The 23,651-nt window shown below is 47.6% G+C and overlaps 1 protein-coding gene across 1 annotated transcript; it reads right to left on the bottom strand.

Moving 5' to 3' along the window:
* Positions 1 to 10,881: 10,881 nt before the first annotated feature.
* Positions 10,882 to 20,641, bottom strand: LOC119846260 (protein BNIP5-like). Its single transcript, XM_038379673.1, has 6 exons — positions 20,542 to 20,641; positions 18,205 to 18,944; positions 16,886 to 17,020; positions 15,725 to 15,789; positions 14,773 to 15,036; positions 10,882 to 12,368 (listed from the first exon to the last, which is right to left on the bottom strand). Exons 2-6 carry the CDS (start codon positions 18,932 to 18,934, stop codon positions 12,324 to 12,326), a joined length of 1,239 nt encoding a protein of 412 aa, XP_038235601.1. The 5' UTR covers positions 18,935 to 18,944; positions 20,542 to 20,641; the 3' UTR covers positions 10,882 to 12,323.
* Positions 20,642 to 23,651: the final 3,010 nt, after the last annotated feature.

Below are 23,651 nucleotides of genomic sequence, written 5' to 3'. Positions count from 1 at the left end.
CAAATTTATTTGAGCATAAGCTTTTGTGAGCTACAGCTCACTTCATCAGATGCACTCAGAAGTGAGCTGTAGCTCATGAAAGCTTATGCTCAAATAAATTTGTTAGTCTCTAAGGTGCCACAAGTCCTCCTTTTCTTCTTGCGAATACAGACTAACACGGCTGCTACTCTGAAATCTGCTGATGCAGTTTGTAAGTCTCCTGCTTCGTCCACTGGGGCAGCCTTGCCTAGTGGAATGAGCACAGGACTTGGTATTAAGACACTTGGGTTCTGGTTCTAACTCTGGCTGTGTGGCCTGGTTTGGGCCACTTCACCTCTGTAAAATGAGGATCATCTTATTTACCAACAGTGGGTCAAGTTCCCCCCTCATCTGCTTCCCAGGGGATCTCCGGTCCCGATCCAAAACCTGTTGTTTATTATTTGTACTACAGTACTATCTAGGAGCCCCCCAGTCGTGGATCAGATCATTGCACTGGATGCTGTACAAAAACAGAACAAAAAAGCTTATGTCAAAGGGAATCTTTCCATTGGCTTCTCATCAGGCTGGGATCTCGTGGTACGGAGCTAAAGTGCATTTCTGCTCTTCAGTAGGAACTCTGCAAAAACGGCACCTTCTGAGTCAGCAGCCCGGCCCCTCACCTGCAGCAGAGTAACATCCAACTTCAGTGACCAAACCAGAACAGCGCATGCCTGCTCTTTACACCTCTTAGCGCTGCAGCGAGCAGAGGATCTGCAGTATATGCTGTCTCATGCAGCACCTGCAGAACTGTATGGCCTGACTGTAGACTCTTTCGTTATTATTATTAGTGATGATCAGTAGTTACGTGATGCAATAGAACCTCTGGGGCGCTATCCAGGAAGGCCAGTGACTGTGCTACTCTTTGAGAAGCTATGGCAACACACTCTGCTCTGCTCCCCCTCCCCGCCCTTTTCGTCTCCTTGGCCAGGGGAGTGCAGCGATTGTAATCGTGGCTTCTCCTTGGACAGGAGATGTGTCCACGGGAACTTACAACCTCCGCTTTTTGCCCAGGGGCTGGCCCATGCTTTGCTGAATGTGGCACCCCAAGTTGAATCAGCTCTCTTCTTCTCTGTACCTAAAAAGCAGTTGTTGTTATCAGGCTTATCTCCCTTATATGTCACCCTCGGCCCGTGTTGGCAACTCTCATGATTCTTATTGTGAGTCTGGTGATATTTAGCATTCTTCTTAAAGCTTCAGCTCTGATTTGCTGATAATCTCAGCTTCCACTGGGGGGGGGGGGGGGGAATAAAGCAAGTTTCTAGCCCTCCTGGTTGCAGAGAAAAGCTTGAAAATGTGACCCAAGTGCATCCTTAAGGCTCAAAGTCCAGGAGGCAAACAAAAAGAACCCATCATTTATTATAATTTTTTTTAAATTCATGATTTTAAGCCAATCTCATGATGCGGGGGGTGGAGGGGGCACAATACCACACGACAAACAGAATCAGGAGACCTGTTTCTGACGACAGATCTTTCCCAAGTCTTCTCATGATTTGCTCAAACTACAGCCTATGTTTTCAAGAGTGACCAGGGATTCTGAGCATCGCAATTTTGGGAGGATTAACTTGATAGGCCTAAAAAGGGGCCTGACTTTCAGAAAGTGCTGAGCACCCATCCTTTGTAAATCAGATGGGTGACCCAGGAATGGAGGCCTCCAGAAACTCTAGTCACTTTTGAAAACATGGGGGCCTACTTTGGTTTGGTTGTTTGTTTCGCTGGATGAAAAGTCCTGCTAGCTCAGTGCATGGCTTCTTTCATGCACGGTTCACCTCAGTAATGTATGTTAAATCAGGACTGTCCTTTGGCCAGATTCTCACATCTATTTTCCCAGCTGAATTGAAATCATACAGCATCCCTTCCTGTGACTTGACCTGGTATGGCGCCTTGCGTCTCTATGGTTCTGTGGTTCTGTGTTTCATTGTGTTTGATTCAGACCCAAGGAAATGCTGTAGAACGGATTCCCTAATAGCGCAACGCTTTGGGGCAAAAAAATGTATTCACACATTATGTTCCTTTCACTTGCAATTGCCATGAAGGAAAAATATGAAATGGGATGTCAATATTCTCCATTCAGTGATCCAGAGAATGGAGGCCTTTGTGATTTCAATGAAAAAAGGACGATCGCTGTACTACAGATTTGCTAAGAAGATGCACATTGCATTTGACATGCTACACTAGCAATTGCATATGGCCAAAGATGGTCAGAACTCTGAATCAGGAATGTGTCCTAACTGTGTCTAATATTTGTCAAAATCCTATTTGTCCTCAGTAGAAAATGCTACATCAGTCTTGTTTTTCTCAAACATGATTTTCATGGGGCTGCTGCCCTTTATGGGGGATTAGGGCTTTGTATGCTCGTGACTGCTTTATGAAGGCTGGGGGTGCAGGCTCTGGTGTGGGGCTGAGAATGAGGGGCTTGGGGTGCAGGAGAGGGTTCCAGGCTGGGGCAGGGGGCTAGGGTGCAGGAGGGGGTGAGGGCTCTGGGCTGGGGTTGTGGGCTCTGGGTGGGGCCAGAAATGAGGGGTTCAGGATACAGGAGAGGGCTCTGGGCTGGGGCAAGAGGTTCAGGTGTGGGGTGCGGGCTCCAGCTGGGGGTGTGGGCTATGGGATGCCGACTGGAGCCACCAGGGTCCCTTTTTGACCTGGCATTCTGGTCGAGAACCTGACAACCCTACCCCACCTGGGGAGGTGGTGGCCCAAGGTGGCTGTTTTGTAAATGAGCACCAGGACTGCAGTTGGCAGGTATCTGAGAAGGCCTGGTCTCAGCCAGGGGGGTCTCCCAGACACTGGCTGGAAGACCAGGCTGGCAAGGACCACCTGCTGTCCCTTGAGAAGAGTCGCAGTGGGCAGACCTCCCTGGATTCTGGAGAAGGATCTTACTCCAGTAGAGGCAACAGGTTTAACACCAGTGGCAAAGGCCAGAACCGAGAGAACCCCTGGGGAAGAGCACGGATAGAGGCGAGCAATGTCCTCAGGTGGGGGACAGATGGACTAAGAACCACCTGGTCATCCGTTGGAGATGGTGGGGTGAAAATTTTGTTTATAATTTGTGTTGGCTTTTCTGCTACCCAATGAAGCCCCACCCCAAAAGGTACTGTAGCATCTAACAGTCTGTCTGGAGTTGTTGATACCCTGGGTGAGGTAAGGGCTCACCCCCAACACCACGCCCACCTGCAAGGGGGCACGCCGGGTTGGCCTGGAATAGTGACAATGATCCTTTTGATTCTGATCTGAAGTGCCCTCTGCTGGGCTTCCTATTCCATCAGCAGAGACACATCGGGCTGTTTGCGGCAGGGACAGCAAAGAGGGGTTGTATCGGTCTGTGTGATTGTGTATGTTCCGTGCCGGCAAGGAGGCTGGGTTTGACAGCCGGCTGGAGTCCGCCATCCGCAGAACGAGTACGTCGCAGGCAGGGGCTTTGCAAACTGACCCGCACTGCGCCCTGCCAGGGCACTGCAGTCCTGATGGGCAGGGGCTTCTTTGACTGTGACTCAGGCACGCAAGCTTGGTTTATTTCCCGGCTCTGCCCCTGATTCTGTGTGACCTGGTGCTTTCTGTTCCTCCTCTGCAAAACAAGGGTAATTATACAACCCTTGTCTGTCTTCTGTCTTCTCTCTTCGGGTTGTGAGCTCTCCAGAACAGGGCCTGTCTCTTACTAGATGTCTGTACAGCACCTTGCACAATGGGGCTCCAATCTCAGCTGGGGTCGCAGGCACTACTGTAATACACATACGGACAGTGAATGGATAATTCAGTCTTCCTGCCCGTTCAGCCCATGGCCTCTGTAATGAGGCTGTCGGTGAAATGGTGGTTTGTGGTGTGAGCACCTGTTCACTAGGGAAGCAGATTGAAATCCATCCAGTCTTTTCCATGAGCCACTGAGCAGCCACCAGATAGCAGCTGATTTCAGCCATTGGCAACATGGGCTGGTTTCGAATGGGGGACTTAAAGGTAAAAGGACTTGTCTGTATTGGTGCTTTGATTCCGTCCCATGCCTGCCTCCTCCTATTCTCCGCTCACTGCCGCCAGCACTTGTTTCCATCCACAAACCCTGGTGCTGCCTCCTCCTTTTCTCCTCTCACTGGAGCGCCCCTTCCCATATTACTGCACTTTATCAGCCCTTAGATTCTCATTGGGCATTGTAACAAGTGGATGGACGGATGGATGGATGTGTGTATAGGGATGACAGACGGATGGATGCGTGTATGGGGATGTTGGTTGGTAGGTAGATGGCTGTGTGGGGATGATGAATGGATGGATGTGTGTATGGGGATGGTGGATGGCTGTGTGGGGATTATGAATGGATGGATAGATGGCTGTGTGTCTGGGGATGATGAATGGATGAATGTGTGTATAGGGATGACAGACGGATGGATGCGTGTATGGGGATGTTGGTTGGTAGGTGGATGGTTGTGTGGGGATTATGAATAGATGGATAGATGGATGTGTGTATGGGGATGACAGATGGATGGATGTGTGTATGGGGACAGACAGATGGATGGATGTGTGTATGGGAATGTTGATTAGTAGGTAGATCAGTGTGTGTATGGGGATGACGGATGGATGGATGTGTGTATGGGGATGTTGGTTGGTTGGTAGATCGGTGTGTGTAGGGGGATGATGATGGATAGATGGCTTTTGTGTATGGGGGTGATAGATAATCATCCTTCTATTCTCTCTTCACTGTTATCCCTACTCTTCACCCACACTTTCTGTTCCCTCATTCCTTCTCCTTACCATTTTCCCCCTCGGTCTAGCATCCTGTCCCCCTTCCCGACACGCTCTGTACTATGTGCAGCATGTTAATCCAGTAACTAGTGGGTTAAAATTGCACATCATTCCCCTGTCTGCCGAGTGTTATGGCTCTCCAACTACAGTGCATTTTATTATTTTTCATACCAAATCATATCGAAACGAGCCAAATCGTTCGGTGGTGTACCCGCTGTGCCTGAGAAAGAGCTATACTTACTGGCGAGAGCAGTATTACCATAGATCCATGCTTGGTTCGATGCCATAATATATATAAGACACAATCTTGTCATCATCCTCTTACCAGCATGGACTTTAGAACTAATTGATTCATTAAATGCCCGGCGGACGTTATAATCTACCCCCTGGCACCTTGTAAAGCAGGATTAGTGAGGGCAAACACTCATTGAAATAAGAGGATCCTCAAGCCCCTTGGGACACTTTAAGAAAATAAACCCTTTGCTCTTGTAAAGCGCAACAAGAACCCAGAGCCCTTTGCCGGCGGTATGTGCGGGGGGGGGGGGGGCTTTTCTCCTGGGCCCTGGGGAGGTAACATCCCAGATGTTCTGCCCCAGTAACCCTCCACAGCAGTCGCTGTAGGGTAAAGAGAATCTCTTCTCTGGTTGAAATTGGGGTGGGGAATTTAGATAAATGTAATACCCAGAATCTGCCCTTCCATAATACCATGGGATCCTTAATGACCACAAGTGACCAGGCCCTCAATTTTATATCCAAGAAATCAGGGCAAGATATCCAAGATTTGCATCTTGAGCGGCCCGGTGCCAGCTAGCCCCAGGCTGTGAGGCAGAGCAATATTCAAATGGGCCCCAAGCCCACATTCAAAGTAGATGCCCCACATCTCAGCCTTTTCCCCCATTCTGTCAGCCACTTAAATGCCCCTCCGCCCTCCTGCTACCAAGACCTGCATGGATTTCAATGATTCTAATGTCAGAAGGGACCCCGTGATCATCCAGTCTGGCGTCCTGTGCAACGCAGGCCATAGGATGTCCCTGCATTAATTCCTGGTTGAACTGAAGCAGAACTTTTTAGAAAAACATCCCATCTTGATTTAATATTTCCAATGCTGGAGAATTCACCAAAACCCTTGGTAAGTTGTTCTGCTGGTTAATTACTCCCACAGTTAAACATGTCCTTATTTCCAGTCTAAAATAGCCTAGCTTCAACTTCCAACCATTGCTAGATCTTGCTAGACCTGTCTGTTAGATTGAAAAGCCCTCGATTACCAAATTTCTGTTCCCCATTTCCTTGTAATTCACTCCCATGCTTAGTGATGTGAGGTTGCTTTAGAGGGAGGAAATATGATTGCCAGAGAGCTATCCATGCACTGGGCTAAGGGTGAATCATAGAATCATAGAATCATAGAATATCAGGGTTGGAAGGGACCCCAGAAGGTCATCTAGTCCAACCCCCTGCTCAAAGCAGGACCAAGTCCCAGTTAAATCATCCCAGCCAGGGCTTTGTCAAGCCTGACCTTAAAAACCTCTAAGGAAGGAGATTCTACCACCTCCCTAGGTAACGCATTCCAGTGTTTCACCACCCTCTTAGTGAAAAAGTTTTTCCTAATATCCAATCTAAACCTCCCCCATTGCAACTTGAGACCATTACTCCTCGTTCTGTCATCTGCTACCATTGAGAACAGTCTAGAGCCATCCTCTTTGAAACCCCCTTTCAGGTAGTTGAAAGCAGCTATCAAATCCCCCCTCATTCTTCTCTTCTGCAGACTAAACAATCCCAGCTCCCTCAGCCTCTCCTCATAAGTCATGTGCTCTAGACCCCTAATCATTTTTGTTGCCCTTCGTTGTACTCTTTCCAATTTATCCACATCCTTCCTGTAGTGTGGGGCCCAAAACTGGACACAGTACTCCAGATGAGGCCTCACCAGTGTCGAATAGAGGGGAACGATCACGTCCCTCGATCTGCTCGCTATGCCCCTACTTATACAACCCAAAATGCCATTGGCCTTCTTGGCAACAAGGGCACACTGCTGACTCATATCCAGCTTCTCGTCCACTGTCACCCCTAGGTCCTTTTCCGCAGAAAAGGTGAGCCCGGAGCAGGAGCAGGTTGGGGCCCTGAGGAGGATGTTCCAGCTGGGAGTAGAAATTGGTTATACTTAGGTGCAGTTTTCTTTATTTACAAAGAACGTACCAAGTTCTGTGTCTCTGAGCACAGAAGGAGTTCAATAGCAGGGAACAGCTTCTTTTGCTCACAGCACCAAGAGCAATCTTTTCAGCCTGCACCCCCCTGCCCCAAAGCCTCTCCCCTGGTTTCTAATGGGCTCAGCCACCCTGCTTTCAGCTGCTCCTTCCAGCTGCCTTGTCTGTCAATCTCTCCTAGGCTTTTTTCCCCGCTCTGTCTTCACTCACACACGTGCACACATACACCCCGCCCCCCCACCCAAAACAAGTCAGTAAAAGTTCCAGGGTGGGTTCATCTACTCCTTTTGTCTGAGATGGGAACTTCTCCTTACAGTTTTCAGAGTAGCAGCCGTGTTAGTCTGTATTTGCAAAAAAGAAAAGGAGTACTTGTGGCACCTTAGAGACTAACAAATTTATTTGAGCATAAGCTTTCATGAGCTACAGCTCGCTTCATCGGATGCATCTGATGAAGTGAGCTGTAGCTCACGAAAGCTTATGCTCAAATAAATTTGTTAGTCTCTAAGGTGCCACAAGTACTCCTTTTCTTTTTTTCTCCTTACAGTGATGTTAATTGAAAGATGAGTGCCCACCTATCAATCTCAAGGAGGTTTTACTTTAACCTCTGCCCCCACCCCCCATAACAAGGTTTCATCCAGCTGATCAAATTTATTTCCCCTGCAATGACTGGGAGATGTCTCTTTCCCCCACCTCCAGCACTTCCCATGAGTCAGGCTTGCTCACTTTGCTCCTCCCCATCCCTTCTCTCCACTCTCCTGGCCTGAATTCTGAGAGCCATCAGCTCTTGGGGAGGGAGGCATTGCGTTCTACCAGGCCTGTGGGAAGCCCCAGGCCAGGATCTTGAGTAGCAGTCTCTTGGTAGAGAGCAGCTCTGCTTGGGCCCCTCACCAGGCAGCTACAGCAGTCAGCCCCTGGCTAGAGCCAGTGTCCCTGTTTTCTCCCATGTGAGACTCCTTGGGTGGGCAGGAGGGAATGGACTATAACTGCTACAGAACCAGAACACTGGCTTCTCCTGTGGCGTTGGAGAGACCACGTCAGACGGGCACGGGGGAGAAACTTTATTATGCAAATGTTCATTTGCCTGGTCGGGAAGGTCCCGAACACACAGAGAACAAAATCCCACAGTGCAGCATGCAAAGCAAAGCAAGCAACATCCGCACCTGGGTGATACACCTTCCTATTCCCACTCCATCTAAATTGTTAGCTCAGTCAAATGTCACACAGACGCCTGGTGCTATGCAAATGACATGATGCAATTATAGTGGTTTTTAACCAGTCATGGCGGGTCTTGTTTCACCCTCATCAGCCTTGATCAGTTACCAGAATAAAATAATACCTAGCTCTGATATGGTGCTTCTCCACAGTGGAGCTCAAAAGTGGATCTTTACAAGGAGGGTCGGTAACATTATCCCCATTTTACAGAGTGGAAAACTGAGGCACAGAGCAGTGCCTGAGGTCACCCAGCAGGCCAGTGGTGGAACCAGGAAAAGAATCCAGGTCTCCTGAGTCCCAGTCCAGTGCTCTATCAGTCAGGAATGACTAGGGAAGCCAGAAATGATCACAGATCCCATGACCCCAGTGGGTGCTATTAAAAATATAAGGGTGTTTGTTAGTTTGTGGTCAAATCCTGCTATCTCTGCTTGGCCTGCTCTTAGGGGAAAAGGCTACCAGGGCTTCTTGCAGAGTAAGGTCCCATGGAAGGTGGATAACAGTGTCAGGATCTGGCTCATAGTCTTTATTCAGTCGAAGCTCGCATCAGTGTTAGTGAGAGTTTTGCCTGAGAGGGGACCAAGAGCTTCACAGTGGCTCTGCCAAAATCCCCCAACGTAGGGTAGTGCAAAATGACTCCGACAATCCCAATCTGCTGCTCAGTTCCCCCTGTTCCAGGGTGGGCATACCCTGCACCCACTTTGTCCAGCACATGTCCCCCAGTCCCCTACTGCATCGCCTACCTCATCATGTCAACTCCTGACCCCATGCACGGAGGGAACAGGGCAGTCTCATGGAGCCTGCCCTTCCCCTCCCCTCACATACCCATGGTGTGAGTAGCTGGTGTAGGCAACAAAGGGTAGCCACTGACTTCAGTGGGCACTGGATCCAACCCAGTGAGAGGCACTGATACCACTAATCCCCAGATATTTCCCAAGACCCTTCGCCACCATGATCTGGAGCTATAAATAACCCTGGGAAAGGGAGGAGAAAAGGAAGGTAATATCCCTAAATGGCAGTTTTGTCCCTTGTTTTGACATCTGTTTAAACACTTGCCGTTTCCTACCAGCTAAACCCATGGCTTTGCTCCTGGCATGTTCACCAGTGAGAAAGCAGAACGTCTGTCAACATCCAGTGCGAGAATTCTTCAGTCTTCCGTCTGTTGCCTTTGCTTTTGCTTGGCATAAAACCAACTCTGAGCTGCAAAGCCCCACAGCATGAGATAGTAGAAACAAGAGCCTCTCGGTAGTGGGATATGTTGGCTTTGGAAGGAAGCTACAATTGCATTGGTCTTGGCAGTTGGATTTTCTAGCAGGCAGCATTATGGTGATGGAACGTGCTGCAGAGCTGTCTGTGCACAAGGGGGATTTGAAGACACACACACACACACATACACGCTTACACACTGGCTGAGAAAGCCAGTGATGTAAAGGAAAATTCCTGTCTCCAACGCCCCGTTTATCAACCCACCGGTCTTGGTGGAATCTATGCTGAAGATGAATTTTTGGCTTGTTAGAACGAAGGTTTGATGGTGTGAGGTGCTCTCATGCCAGTGTGCCATGCCGATCTTATCGGGCCACTCAGCATATGGCTACACTGCACTAAAAGACCCACAGCACGGCTGTAGCTTTACAGTCGCGGGTTGAGGGGCTACAAATAGCAGTGGAGCCCAGGCTCTGAAACTCCGCGAGGAGGGTGGGTCTCTCAACCCAGGTTCCAGCCTGAGCCCAAACATCTACACAGCTATTTTTATGCCTACAGCCTGAGCCCTGGTCAGTTGACTCAGGCTCTGAAGTGCAGCGGTATGGGTGTTTTCTTGCAGTGTAGATGTACTCTGGTAGGCATGAGCATGTGTTCTTCATACCCACATGCTCCCTTTTGTAGATTTATTTTTTTAAGGCCAATAGGAACCATTGGATCATCCAGGCCAGGGCCAGCTCTACAGTTTTTGCTACCCCAAGCAGTGAAAAAACCTGCCACCGCGGATGGCAAAAGGAAGAAGCTGCCGCCGATTTGCCGCCGCGGCGGGCGGAACAAAGAAGCTGCCGCCGACGTGCCGCTGCGGCCGGAGGAACTGCCGCCCCAAACACCTGCTTGGAACGCTGGTGCCTGGAGCCAGCCCTGATCCAGGCTGACCTTCTGTATAACACAGGCCAGAGAATTTCATCCAGTTATCCCTGCATGGAGCCCAATCAGCTCTGTTTGACTAAGGCATGTCCCCTGCAGTGGGGACCTTCCCAAACGACTCCTGTTGGGGGTCCTTCCGGAATTCTCTGGTAATCTCCACTGGCACCGAGCCAGGATCTGCGGCCTTCATCCAGAGACCTATTCTCCTGCGGAGGGGGGGTCTTTGCAATGGGGCAAGGTTTAGGATTCATTCTCAGGGCTTATTGTTTAATTTCTTTCACATTGTGCATCGTCTTAGACATGCTGGGCCAAAGCTGCAGTGAGTGACAATTGGCTGGTCCATGGAGCAATGCTAGTTCATGCCAGTGCAGGCTCTAGCCCACCTGTGAACCACCTCCCTCTGTACTTTGGTGTCAGGTCAACGGTCTTCTACTCACTAATAAGTCACCGATATCACTGTGCTGGAATTTCTGTAACTTCCTCCTTCTAAGAGCAGAGGCAGCTACGATCATGTGATAAAACAGACACCGATGGCCACCTGCCAAAATATTATTCCTCTTATCCTGCTTATCTAATATAAAAGAACTGGTACAGGACTCACATTGGGTGTATTAAGATGCACTTTACTCCACCTGTAACATAATATTCACTTGCATTCTGCCTCACCCCACTATCCACATTTCATCCAGAATCTATTAGAAAGATACACTCAAGTACATGGTTTCCAAGATATTCATAACAGCACTTGGGAATGTTTGTTCCTCTCTGTGTTGATTAATGTACGAGGAGAAACTGTAGGTCCTCAAATCATTTGGCAGAAAACCTGATTGTTTAGTACATAACGTCGTGACACCAATGGCAATCCAATTGTCAGTTCACGTGCGCCCAATCCATAACCTGCTCCAAAATTTGATGAGACGCTGTAGCTTAGCAGAGTTTATGGCCCTGCTGTCTACAGCAGGAAAATGGCTCATGGCTGAAGACAGGTCCTCGATGGACTCTCAGCCAGTGTTGAGAATGGTTTGATTGCGAGTGTTGACAGAGCCAAATGATTTCCAGTCCCCATTGCAGAATGGTTACATCACAGTCCTCTGATGGGGAAACGGAACTCTCGGATGTCCGTCATTCTGACAAGTATGGCCCATTTTTCTCCCAAAGGGTCCCTTCATTCCACAGAAATTCCATGCCCCTCATGTCTATGTCTGAAAGGATCACATGCTATTGGATGCAACAGTGTGGCACCATCACACCCAGCATCTTCCCAGGCATTGCACTATACCAGCATTTGCATTACAAACCGACAGTGTAGGAATACAGGCACTGCCCTAGAAGCTCAGAGCTGCGGCCCCTCGAGTTCAGTATCCCATCTCAGACAGCAGACAGCACCCGATGCTTTATTGGAACATGCAAGAACTCCAGCCGTAGCCGACGGCGTATAAAATGAGCTCCTCATTGGTTTCATCCCAATCTCGAATACTTGGAGATTGGCTAAACCCTGAGACATGAGGTTTAATATCCCTTGCAGAATTTTAATAGCATTAATTATAATAAATAAAAGACATACCAACAGGATTGGAGCCCAATTTAATAAAGCATCCTATTCATGGAGGGCACTTAAGCACATGTGCTTAAAATTAAGCATGTGCTTAAGTGATTTTCTTACCAGGGCCTTGAATGGTAGGAGAAGTAAATATATTTTTATATCCTGGGGTTAAAATAGTTCATAAGCCTGAGCTATCATATGCAAAGATTTGGTCAATAGAGGACTATCACAAATTCATCAGACGAAGGTAGTATTAGCATTAAATACTGAATATTCCTCCTTAGCTGGCCGTCTTTTATGTTCTCCATGTTGACCCCCATGTTACTCATTGTCTTCCGTGGTTTTTAATCCATGCGCCACGAAATTCTATCAAATGCAGGAGTCACTGACAACTGGTTCCTCCCAGCCCAGGATGGCTTTCTGCTTCACAGAGGTGGGGCTGAAGTTGAAGATACTGTAGATACCGGCAGCAGTTCAGAAAGTGAACTCTTAGGGAGCAGTTTTCAGTCTGGGCTTTCACAGCTGCTAGTGCTGAACTTCTCACAGTCCTGTTGAGACAGAATAAACCACAGGTGAGGATCTGCTCTACAAACGGGATGGGTGTGTGATGCTGGTGAGTACAGACCTTGGTGGGTTATGAGGAGCATATGGGAACTGATGGCAATGCCATTGGCATAAACCAACTTCTAACTGTTGGGGGTTAGGAGGAAAATGTCCCTGTGAGCAGGTTTATCCCATTTCTGCCTCCTGCAGGGTTTCTGTCCTGTGGCGCCATTGGCACTGAACATTGCTGGAGACAGGCTACTAGACTAGATTGCCTGATCCAGCCTGGCACTTCCTACCCTGCAGTGTACCTCCAGTGCCCAGCTAGAGGGACTGGGCCAGGCATTGGCAGATCTGCAGGGTCCAGAGAAGGAAGGAATCCACTACACAGCAGCAGCTGCAGGGATGCTTCACGGCAGCTCCTGCAGGCTCTGTGCTCCAGAATTGATGCAGCCCAGCCCTGCAGGAGGAAATGACTGATGGACCTATGGAGTCACAGGTTCACCAGCCCTACTCAAGCCCCTCGGTGTGCTGGGGTGAAGGCAGCTCCCACACAGAAGAGTCCCCAGAGAGTTCCCGTAGAGGCCATACCCCCTGCATGAGCTCCCAGAATCCTCTCAGTGGAATCACACCTTGCAGGAATTCGGTGCCTCAAGCCCATCTTGACTAGTGATGCATTAACCCTTTCTGTTGCTTTGCACCAGGCGCAAACACTCTCAACCCTTTGTCCCAGTGCAGCCCACCAAAAAGCAAGAAGTGAAAAGCTTGCCCGTGTTGGTCTGCCTGTTGGAGGCAAGTGGCACTAAATTTGGCAGTGTGGTACATAGGAATAGGGTAGTGTCCTTTTAAATGGTTGGCAAGCCCTCCATTGGCGCTTACTGTGTTCTGTGTTTTAGAAGTCACCAGAAACCAACCAGAGCAGCATTGTGAGTAGTTAGGCCAGGCATGTCTGTGTACAGCTATTTGGGACCTAACTGTGCTCATGTGGTTTCTTCATATTGTTGTGTAAAGAGCAAAAGACATAAGAGGCATACAGACAAGATTCACAGAATCATGGAATATTCGGGTTGGAAGAGACCTCAGGAGGTCATCTAGTCCAATCCCCCACTCAAAGCAGGACCAATCCCCAACTAAATCATCCCAGCCAGGGCTTTGTCAAGCCGGGCCTTAAAAACCTCCAAGGATGGAGATTCCACCACCTCTCTAGGTAACCCATTCCAGTGCTTCACCACCCTCCTAGTTAACTAGTGTTTCCTAATATCCAACTTAGACCTTCCCCACTGCAACTTGAGACCATTGCTCCTTGTTCTGTCATCTGCCACCACTGAGAACAGCCTAGCTCCATCCTCTTTGGAAGACTTCAGATACACACAGGAGGGCATTGGCAGAGGGATAAATAACATCCCAGGACTCACTGGGCAGTGTCTGAATGATCAGAGAACAGTCAAGGGACCACCCAGAAAACCAAAACTGAGCCCAAAGGAAATGGAAACTTTTTAAAGTCTTCTGTGTTCCCATTCTCTTTTGATGGCTGTTACCCCAGGTCTTCGTTTAGCTCTCTGGCAATGATATGTTTTATGGGGCTGATACTATACACCTCCACTGTGATGTGTCAAAAAAGGTTTGGACAAAATGATTCTTTTTTTGTCAAAAGTGGGGGTTTGTTGAAAACCATTTAAAAAATAGTTTGCGAGGAAAATATTGTGTGGGGGGAACCCTGAAGCCCCCCAAAATCACATGTTTGGGGTTGCTGAAAACAGATTTTGACTTTTCTGACAGAATCCCCAAATTTTTGACCAAAAGTCTTGGAAGGAAATATTTTTTTTTTTCATTCTGGTGAAGAGTTTTACGTGGGACCAAAATCATTCCCAACCAGCTCCAGAAGCCAGCCATGGAGGCTGGATTGAGTGATACTGAAGGGTTTTAGAACTATTTCGATATAAATAAGGACCATCAGGCAGGGAAGTGTGAGAGAGAGAGGATGGTTTTATGGTTAAGGCACTGGATAGGGACTCAGGAGATCTGGGTTCAATTCTGATCTCCGCTATGAACTCCCTGTGTGACCCTAAGCAAGTCACTTCAACTCTGTGCCTCAGTTTCCCCATATGTAAAATGGAGCTGCTAATCCATTCCTTTGTCTCTCTTGTGTATTCAAATTGTGAACTCTTCAGGGCAAAGATTGTCCCTCATTAAATGACTGTACAGCACCTGGCACAATGGGACCCTGATCTCAGTTGGCATCGCTAAGTGTCACAATAATACAAATAACAATGGTGGGGCCAGATGCTCAGCTGGTGTAATCTGGTATAACTCCATTGATGCCTATGGAGCATCACGGTTTACACCCCCTGAGGATCTGCCCCAGCATGCTGTCATGGGCTGTATCACACACTCATTTCTCCCTCTTACCCTGACGTTCTTGCTGTAGGAAAACTGCACAAAAGTATCCTGGAGATATTTATTTCCAAATCCCATGATCCTGTTCACTGCATGGTTACAGATGCCTGCCACTTTGGCAGTTAAGTGCACAGCGAATGCAAATTGTATCTCCTCGGTAGACATCTCAGGCACTTGGGCCTTCACTTCTTTATTGACGTAGACATCGGCTAAGTGCTTGAAGGAGCTGTAGGAGATATCTTTGAAGAACGTGGTGAGATTTGTGTCTTCTTTTATCTGTTTAACCAGTAAAACACATATTCATGAATATAATACATATTGCCTCCAATCTGTGTTTCACCACCAACCTCACAAGCTGACTCACTCCCGAAATTGTACTGGCTTCCTACCTATTTGATTCCTTCCTATCAATTCCTAGACAACCATTTCCTTCCTCTCCTAGCCTGAAACTCATCCCTGTGCAGAAAGCCAGCACAAGGTCAATGCACTGCTTAAGTTCCATTTTAAGCCCTAAGTGGGGGATCGCCTTTGTTCTGGCCCCTTCTGTCTGTCAGATTCCCTTAGGATAAACCCATCACTTCATCTCTCCAACCTCATCTGAGGTCTGATCCAAGTCAGTGGGAATCTTTCCTCTGGCTTCAATGATCTTTGGATCAGCCCCGGATGATAAGATGCCGTGAGAAGCACTGAGCACCTTTGGCAATCCCTTTGGATGGAAAGCCACATGGCAGGTAAGCCAGGCTTTCGGTGACTTTCAGTGATGTGTACAGCATGTCACTCAGATATTGCAAAAGGGGGATGGAGCCCAGGTTCAGAAGTAGCTTAGGAGAGGTGTCAAAGCAGAGTCCTTAATAGATTACTTTATGTGAGACTCCACTGAAGTCAATGATGCTTCCCCAGTTTATACCAGCAGAGAATTTGACCCAAAACATCTATAGTCCACCAAACAAAGTCCTCCCCTTACCTTCTTGTCCAAGTGATCCCCAGTGTTCTTGAGCAGGGCAACTATTTTTCTTATGATGGTTTCTTCTGCAGACAGAGAAAGAATTAGTTCCAGAATTTGAGACAGTCTCTTCTACAAGCCCAAGTCCTTCTGCCCTCGATGTTGAGGACAGAATTTTCAACACAGGCACTTAGAGGTTATTTTCAGAAAAGCAATTTATGTGTCCAGGGCAACAGAAAAGCACCCCTACATTCTGAACTGTGACGGTCCTGATCCCAGCATGAGCTCTGCCGTGTGAGCCCCTGGCATGGAGCTCATAGGACAGGGAATTTTGGCCTGGCTGCTCAGTTCCAGGTGTAACTCATGCTAGCAGCGTGGCTCTGGGTCCCCCTCTGTTTGTAGCAGGACTTTTATAGATTCCTCACAAAGGACCTGGTCTGTTAGCTCACAGGCAGTAGCCGATTCCAATTGTGCTGACTAACATTGCCTGATTGTTTCCTTGTACTCCCCAGTCCGTCTGTCTGGGTCTCCAGCTGTTGTCCCTTTTCCAAAAGTTAGATTGTCAGCCCTTTGTCAGTCCTCGCTAACCTGACAGCCAATTTTCAACCCCGTGCACCCATAAACGGGCTTTAAAATGCTCCAGATATCACGAAATTCATTATAAAATTGCATGTTGGCGGCACTGCTGGTCTGCCAACAAGTAGCCCCTTTCCTTGCTCAGAGCCAGCCACCTTGCTTACCAGGGCCATATGTCCAGCACAGTCTGCATGGGCAATTCCTACCTGGATGAAATTCAGTCCTGGGCAGCGACCCATACTGCAGTCGTGTGCCCCACTCCCACTCAGCGTGGTGCTCTGACCTCCTCTAGTGGTGGTTGGGCCACATATAGAGGGTGATGAGCCTGTAACAGCTGTGGGTAGCAGAGCCTTTTAGCTCAGGCCCTGGTGGTTCCTGGTTTTAGACCTCGGGGTCCCAAGGTCCATCCCCGCCGCTGACAACCCATCCAGGGGCATTCCATTACAGCTAGTGCCACTCAGTTCTCAGCACAGGGCTTATGCGGTGCACAGACCTTGGGCTGGCTCTGCACAGGGACGAATCTCACCCCCCCCCCCAGAGGTTTTTTTGTGCCTAGATCAAGGGTGGCCCACAACTGTATATGTCCTGGAACGAGATGATACTGACCAGATTCAGGAGTGCCAGCAGGTCTCAGTAGCTCTTCGTAACTGTGGTTTCTGTTTCTCTTAGCTTCATTGCCCTGGATTATCAGCTGTATCTCTTCCGAGACTTGTCTGCAGTAAAGCTCATGTTCTTCCCTGACTGCAAAGACAAAGAGGGCGAGGTTTTTAATCGGTGTCCTTGCTGACTGAAAGGGAGTTGTCAGATACGCCACCTTCCAGTAGCAAAATTCCAGCTGACATTGCTCATGCTTGCCCTGGCTCGGGAATTCATGTGAAACTGTGGCCAGCAACCGAGCATGACAATCAAATGGTGCTTTTCAAGCCCTGGCTTCTGCTACAAAGACAATCAGTGAGCCTCACAAACTTACGCTGAAAATACACCAGCCGCTTCATAAAGACTGTGTAGCAGGAAAGAAATGATTCTTAAAATGTGTCTATAAACAACGGGCTTGTCTACACTCAAAAGATGAACTGGCGTAACTATTGGTTTCAAAGTAGCAGGCGTGTTAGTCTGTATTCGCAAAAAGAAAAGGAGTACTTGTGGCACTCTCTAAGGTGCCACAAGTACTCCTTTTCTTTTTGGTGTATCTATGTCAGTTAGGGGTGTGATTTTTAACTGATAAAATTATTCTAGTAAATGTCCCATTGCGGACTCAGTTATCAGTATAGAAGTACCGGCTACCGGTATCATTTTTGCACATCCCAAACCAGAATAAGTTATAAGAGGGGAGATTTGCCATGTTCTCTATACCAGGATAGTCAAAGCAGTGCAGCTTTCTTGTGGAGGCAGGCCCGAAGGAGAGAGGACTCCGCAGACACCCAGAGGGAGATTTTCAAAAGCACAAATGTCAGACAGTCTTCCCACCTAAAGTCACAGATCATTTTAAACCAATGGGATTAAGGCTAGGCCTACATTAGAAATTTTGCCAGTATAATGTGAGTTTGGGGTGTGATTCTTTATGACTTCATACCAGCAAAAACCCTTCCTGTAGATGCAACTGTACCAGCAAAGAACCTTTTCCTAGTATGGCTTATTTTGTTCCGAGAACTGGTATAAGTTACACCAGCAAAAGAATTCTTTTGCCAGTATAAGCTGCATCTCCACTAGAAAGATTTGCAGGTATAGCTATCCCAGTATATCTGCACAAGCAAACCCTTGCCAGTGTAGACAAGGTCTTTGGCATCTAGTCGCACCTCTGCAAATCTCCCAGTATGTGTCACGGTTACAGTCACTTTTCTGAACATAATCCCACTTTAAAATTCTGCCCATGGTCCCCACAGGGAACACAGAGCTATTTAGCTCCAAATGTTCTATGCTCCTACCTTGTGAGGATGGCCTGTGAACACTCCGCAGTGGAAGAAAGCTTGGCCTCTTTGCTTTTATTCCTGCTTCCTTCCCTGCTTTCTTTTCCTCCTCGGTGGCATGTTTCTTAAGTGAGAAAGTTCTCCTGAGGCTGGATCTCTTTTTAATGGTTTTCCCAAGCTGCGGCGATGAACTGGAGTCTGCTCCAGTTCTTGTAGCCATTTCTGCTTCCATGCAGCTAGGAGCCCGCTGCATGCTGGTCTCTTTTTCCTTTGTCTTTTTATAGGAGTGTTCTTTACAGTCAGTGTTTTTCCAGTCAAAGAAATTCAGGAGAGTCTTGATCCAGGAGGGTTGATTTTTCCCTTGGGACAAGCTCTTCAAGCCTTTCCCCTTTGGCTTCTGCTCGTCTTCTGTAGCATTCCCACAAGCCAACGGTTTGCTCTTCTCGCTGAGTGCATCTTCCAGCCTCAGTGCCTTGGCTCTGTCTGCTTGGTGCTTCCTCATGATTAGCTTGGAACCCGAGTACCCACAGAAGTCACTTGCTGCTCTTCGGAGCTTAGTCATCTTCTTCCCCTGTGCGCCGTTGGCCTCCTCCACCCTCTTCTTCGCAGCAAAGGAATCCTCACAGTTGCTCAGTGTGCGTTTGACATAAATTTCCAACACCTTCTTGGCGTCTTTCTTGTCTAGAGATAGGAACTTTCTCTTGGGCTGGCTCTCTGATTCCCATGGTCTCCTCCATTGGGCTTCCATGGCTTAGATGCTACAACAAAGGAAAAGAATATTTCAGGAAGCCAAAGAGCTGGATTAGACTCAGTGGGAAAGCTGGTGTAAATCAACGTGGTTCAGTTGAAGGCCACCAGTTGAAGCTTTGCCCTCTGAAACTGCTGGTCAATGATCAACAGTCTTTATTGTTATTACTCAAACAAATTCTTATCTAGGTCGTATATCTATCTATCTATCAAATTCTTATCTAGGTTGGGTTTCTTGTGCAGCTTTGTCTCGCAAACCAGGATAAAGATCAGAAAGATTCAGAAAGAAAAATTGAGCGGAGGGACTGGAAGAGTCAGGGGATGAGCAAGATGCTTTTCGGCTCAAGCCCATATGTTTCTATCCTAAGAGCAGCTCCCAGGGGGCAGACTGGGTCACAAGCCAGGATGCTGTACAATACACAGTGGATTTGCAGGAGTATAATCCGCATAATGTGATTTTAAGGTCTAACCGTTCATAAACCACCAAAGCTAAAATGAAATGCTACATGCCGGTGATCTCCGTTTTCTAGCCCTGGTGATTAATGCACTATCTGACCTTGAAATAACGGTCACTCCCTGAAATCAGACAATGAGCAAAGCATTTACCAGACAAATCAGGATGTTTTCCACTCCTGTCACAGGCCTGTGACTTGCCTTGCATCTCTTCACTGGAGTTGGTGGTCTCAACCCACTTCCTGGTAGACAGGTGTCTACACAGCAAAACTCATGACCAGCACAGCTGGTAGGTTCGGCACAGAGACCATTAAGTCTGAACTCCCTGCTTTCCCCAAGAGGTGGTCCCTCCAGGTGAGGGCTGGGGGCAGTGTGAATAGTACAGCCTGTGTGACTGCTCTCTTCCATTATAATGATTAGCTGATGCTGATGATAATTGTACTCAAACCAGCTGATCAGTAACTTATTCCCCTTTTCTTGTACCTACACCATGAAACACTGCAACTAAAAAAAAAATCCTGATTTTTTTTCTGACACTAGTTGAGCAACTCAGTTCCCTTCAGTGGAGTTACTGCTGATTTACACCACTGTAAGATGAAATTCAGCCCTGCACAGAGATCAAGCACAAAGCCTTTGCACCACTTACGCCCTCTTTTGAGGAATCATCTGGGACTTAAAGTGTTATGTGCTTTCTGCCAGCTCTCTCTGCCTTGCCTACAAGGTCAATTTCACCATGACTGAGAGGAGAATCAGGCCCCAAGGATACTTTCCTTGCTAGAAATTAAAGGCGTGGTACACGAAATCCAAAATCACAATCGCCACAGACAGCACAGAAAAGCTGCAGCTGAAATAAAAGCATGATAGGGCTTTCACAGGTGCAAACCAAGCCTGACCCCAGCTGACATCAGTGGCACTACACCAGTGCAAGTTTTAGATCACAGTTAGAGCCAAAGGCTGTAAGACCACCGCACCCATCCGAATGTCAGTACTTTCTTTAGAACAGAGAGACATGTAGACTCTCAGGTATCAAAAGCATCAATCAACCCCAGGACGGCTTCTATCACCCGCAAGTTTAACAAAGCAAGTTCATTTTGTTTCTATTGATTCTGATAGATTGAAGACAAATCATCTTTAGTCTGATTGTATTTCATTTACCTGTCTGCTAGTACTCCTGCCTTTCTTGGCCTGTTTCAAGACAGGTTCCTTAGCCACAAAGCGCTAACGCTTATAGGGCTCCCAGGAACCAATGCAGGTCTCTTTATACTACAGCCGGCTTCACATTGCGCAAGAGATTTATTTTTACCAACCACTCAGGTAGCAGAAAGGTTGATAACACCTGCAGCTGATCTCTCAGCCAGCACCTCCACCCTGCAAGTGCATGTTAGCAGTAGATAGGGAAGTCCATATTTGGCATCCTGGGGTTTGTGAGTTTCACTAGGAGAAAATAACTTCCTTATTCCGAGCAACCACGAAAACAACAGCTTCATAAACTCCAATCAATGCACCCAGAAGGCAATAAGTGCATTTTGAAACCTAGATGATCTACTGATCATAATGTTTGTTTCATTGCCCCTTTTGGCTCGAGCAGTTAGTCAATATTTGAGCCCTTGCCAGGTCCTTTCCATTAGGAGGATACGTGGAGGATACAAATCAGGTTTATGCTTTGGCGAAATCCAGTTCATTTACATAAAGAAAATATGTTTCCCTGAAACAGCAGGCAGTTTGCTTTCACAGAAATCCAAGTCTGCCTCTCCAGTGAGTAATGTGCTCATAAGAAGGTCTATCTCTTGGTTTCATCCTTGGGTCACTGTCTTGTTGGCTGCTGGTTATTGTCTGCTGTTTGCCTCTCACACATAGAGCTGCAACCAATCTATCCCTCAGCCCCTGTGCTTTACAATCAGTACCAAGGAAACCCCACTGTCAACACAGCTCAGGTTCTGACTGGTCTTGCCATGTGGGCCATGGCCTTGGGCTTTGGCTTCCTATTGTTTCCAGCTCTCACACCTTAAAGGGACCTTTTTAATTGCTCCTTCCCTTTAGCCTGAAAGAAGGCGATTAGCATGGCCATCAGCTTTAACCAGGTCTGTGACTGATCTGTGGATCAAAGACACACTTGATGACAGCCATTTACATCTTTTAGCATAACAGGATGTTTTCCTTCACCGGTTATTCAATAGCTCTTTGGCCATGGGGCAAGCCTTAAATAGAAAGGCTAAGATTTTCAGAATGGGAGCCTAAAATTAGGCTTTTATGGCCATATTTAGGTATTTGGGATCTGATTCAAAGTTAACTGAAGGCCATGGAAGTCTTTCTACTGATGTCAATAGGCTTTGGATCAGGCCCTAAGTAAAAAGAAAAGGAGGACTTGTGGCACCTTAGAGACTAACAAATTTATTTGTGCAGAAGCTTTCGTGAGCTACAGCTCACTTCATCGGCTGCACGTAGCTCACGAAAGCTTATGTGCAAATAAATTTGTTAGTCTCTAAGGTGCCACAAGTACTCCTTTTCTTTTTGCAGATACAGACTAACAAGGCTGCTACTCTGAAACCTGTTCCTAAGTAAGAGTCTTGATTTTTACCCAACAGCTCATCATATGTGCAAAAGCATCATCATTTATACTAGGCTGTAAACACCTTTACCAACATTTAAACTACAACATTAGGTCTCAATTCTGCAATCCAATCTGCTCCTACAGCCCCCTGCAAGCACGTAGAGTCCAGCTACAGCCAATGACAGGTGCAGGGATCTGCCTACACAAAGGTCATTGCAGGATCAGGGCCTAATGAGACATCTCTGTTCTTTGATTTCTGTATGTTTCTGCTCTATGTGGTGATGGCCCTTCTTTTTCTAACACAAAATGCACCCTCGCTGCACCACCTGCTGGAGCACCGTATACGCTTCACACGAGTCCCCCAAATGGGCCATTTGCAGGCTAGAGCAAATAGATTGATTTATTTTTATAAATGCAATAACGTATTGGATTTTTTGGACCAACAGAGAGGTTTCAATTGCTTTCACTCCCCCAGTATAATTTCCTCTGGGTGTAGGCCGTTCCATTATTGAGACCAAGAGCTTACCAAGCTGCAAAAAAAGCTTTATATAGCCAATGAGAACAGCCACAGTTGGAATACACTGGATAAACATTACAAGTGAGAAAAACCCTCCTACTTCAGGGCACAATCCAACCACTAATTGCCTGGAAGTCAGTAAGAAACTTTGGTTAGTCTATTACGGAGATTTTACACCTCCCTGTTAAGCAGCTAGTATTGGCCACTGTCAGAGACCAAATACCAGGCTCGATGGGCCCCTGGTTTGATCAGCTATGGCAGTGCCTCACTTCCTTACTTCAAGGATTTTTTATTTTTCATAGGTACTGATCTCAGTCACTCTATATATGGACACATGTTTTTTAGCAGAGACAGGTACAGTAAAACCTCTCCCACAGCCAGATCCTCTGCCAGAACAAACAGAGCAAATATTGTCGAAGCAAGGCTGGGGAGGAAAAAGAATGAGAATGTCACCCTGTTATTTGCTGTGCTCTAGTCCAGGGGTTCTCAACCATTTTCTTTCTGAGTTTCCCCGCAACATGCTATAAAAACTCCACGGCCCACATGTGCCACAACAACTGGTTTTCTGCATATAAAAACCAGGGCCGGCGTTACAGGGTAGCAAGCAGGGCAATGGCCTGGGGCTTCATGCCAAGGGGTCCCTGTGAAGCTACGTTGCTCAGGCTTCAGCTTCAGCCCCAGGTTGTGGGGTCAGGGCCCTGGGCTTCAGCTGGCTTCGACTTTCTGCCGAGGGCCACAGTGAGTCTAATGCTGGCCCTGTTTGGAGACTCCGTCCCCCTGGAACCTGCTTGCAGCCCCCTAGGGGGCCTTGGATCCCTGGTTGAGTTGTCATAGATTCATAGATACTAAGGTCAGAAGGGACCATTCTGATCATCTAGTCCGACCTCCTGCACAGCGCAGGCCACAGAATCTCACCCACCCACTCCTATGAAAAACCTCACCTATGTCTGAGCTATTGAAGTCCTCAAATCGTGCTTTAAAGACTTCAAGGAGCAGAGAAGCCTCCCTCAAGTGACCCGTGCCCCATGCTACAGAGGAAGGCGAAAAACCTCCAGGGCCTCTTCCAATCTGCCCTGGAGGAAAATTCCTTCCCGACCCCAAATATGGTAATCAGCTAAACCCTGAGCATATGGGCAAGATTCACCAGCCAGATACTACAGAAAATTCTTTCCTGGGTTACTCAGATCCCACCCATCT

This window comes from Dermochelys coriacea, chromosome 21 (assembly GCF_009764565.3).
Source record: "Dermochelys coriacea isolate rDerCor1 chromosome 21, rDerCor1.pri.v4, whole genome shotgun sequence".
Taxonomy (NCBI): Eukaryota; Metazoa; Chordata; order Testudines; family Dermochelyidae; genus Dermochelys; species Dermochelys coriacea.
This window is presented reverse-complemented; position numbering and strand designations above follow the sequence as displayed.

Coding starts and splice junctions, on each gene's coding strand:
- LOC119846260 (XM_038379673.1), bottom strand. CDS start 18,934: ATGGAAGCCCAATGGAGGAGACCATGGGAATCAGAGAGCCAGCCCAAG. Junction 17,021..18,204: donor TCACAGGCCATCCTCACAAG/GTAGGAGCATAG, acceptor TTGTCTTTGCAG/TCAGGGAAGAACATGAGCTT. Junction 15,790..16,885: donor TGCTGGCACTCCTGAATCTG/GTCAGTATCATC, acceptor CTCTGTCTGCAG/AAGAAACCATCATAAGAAAA.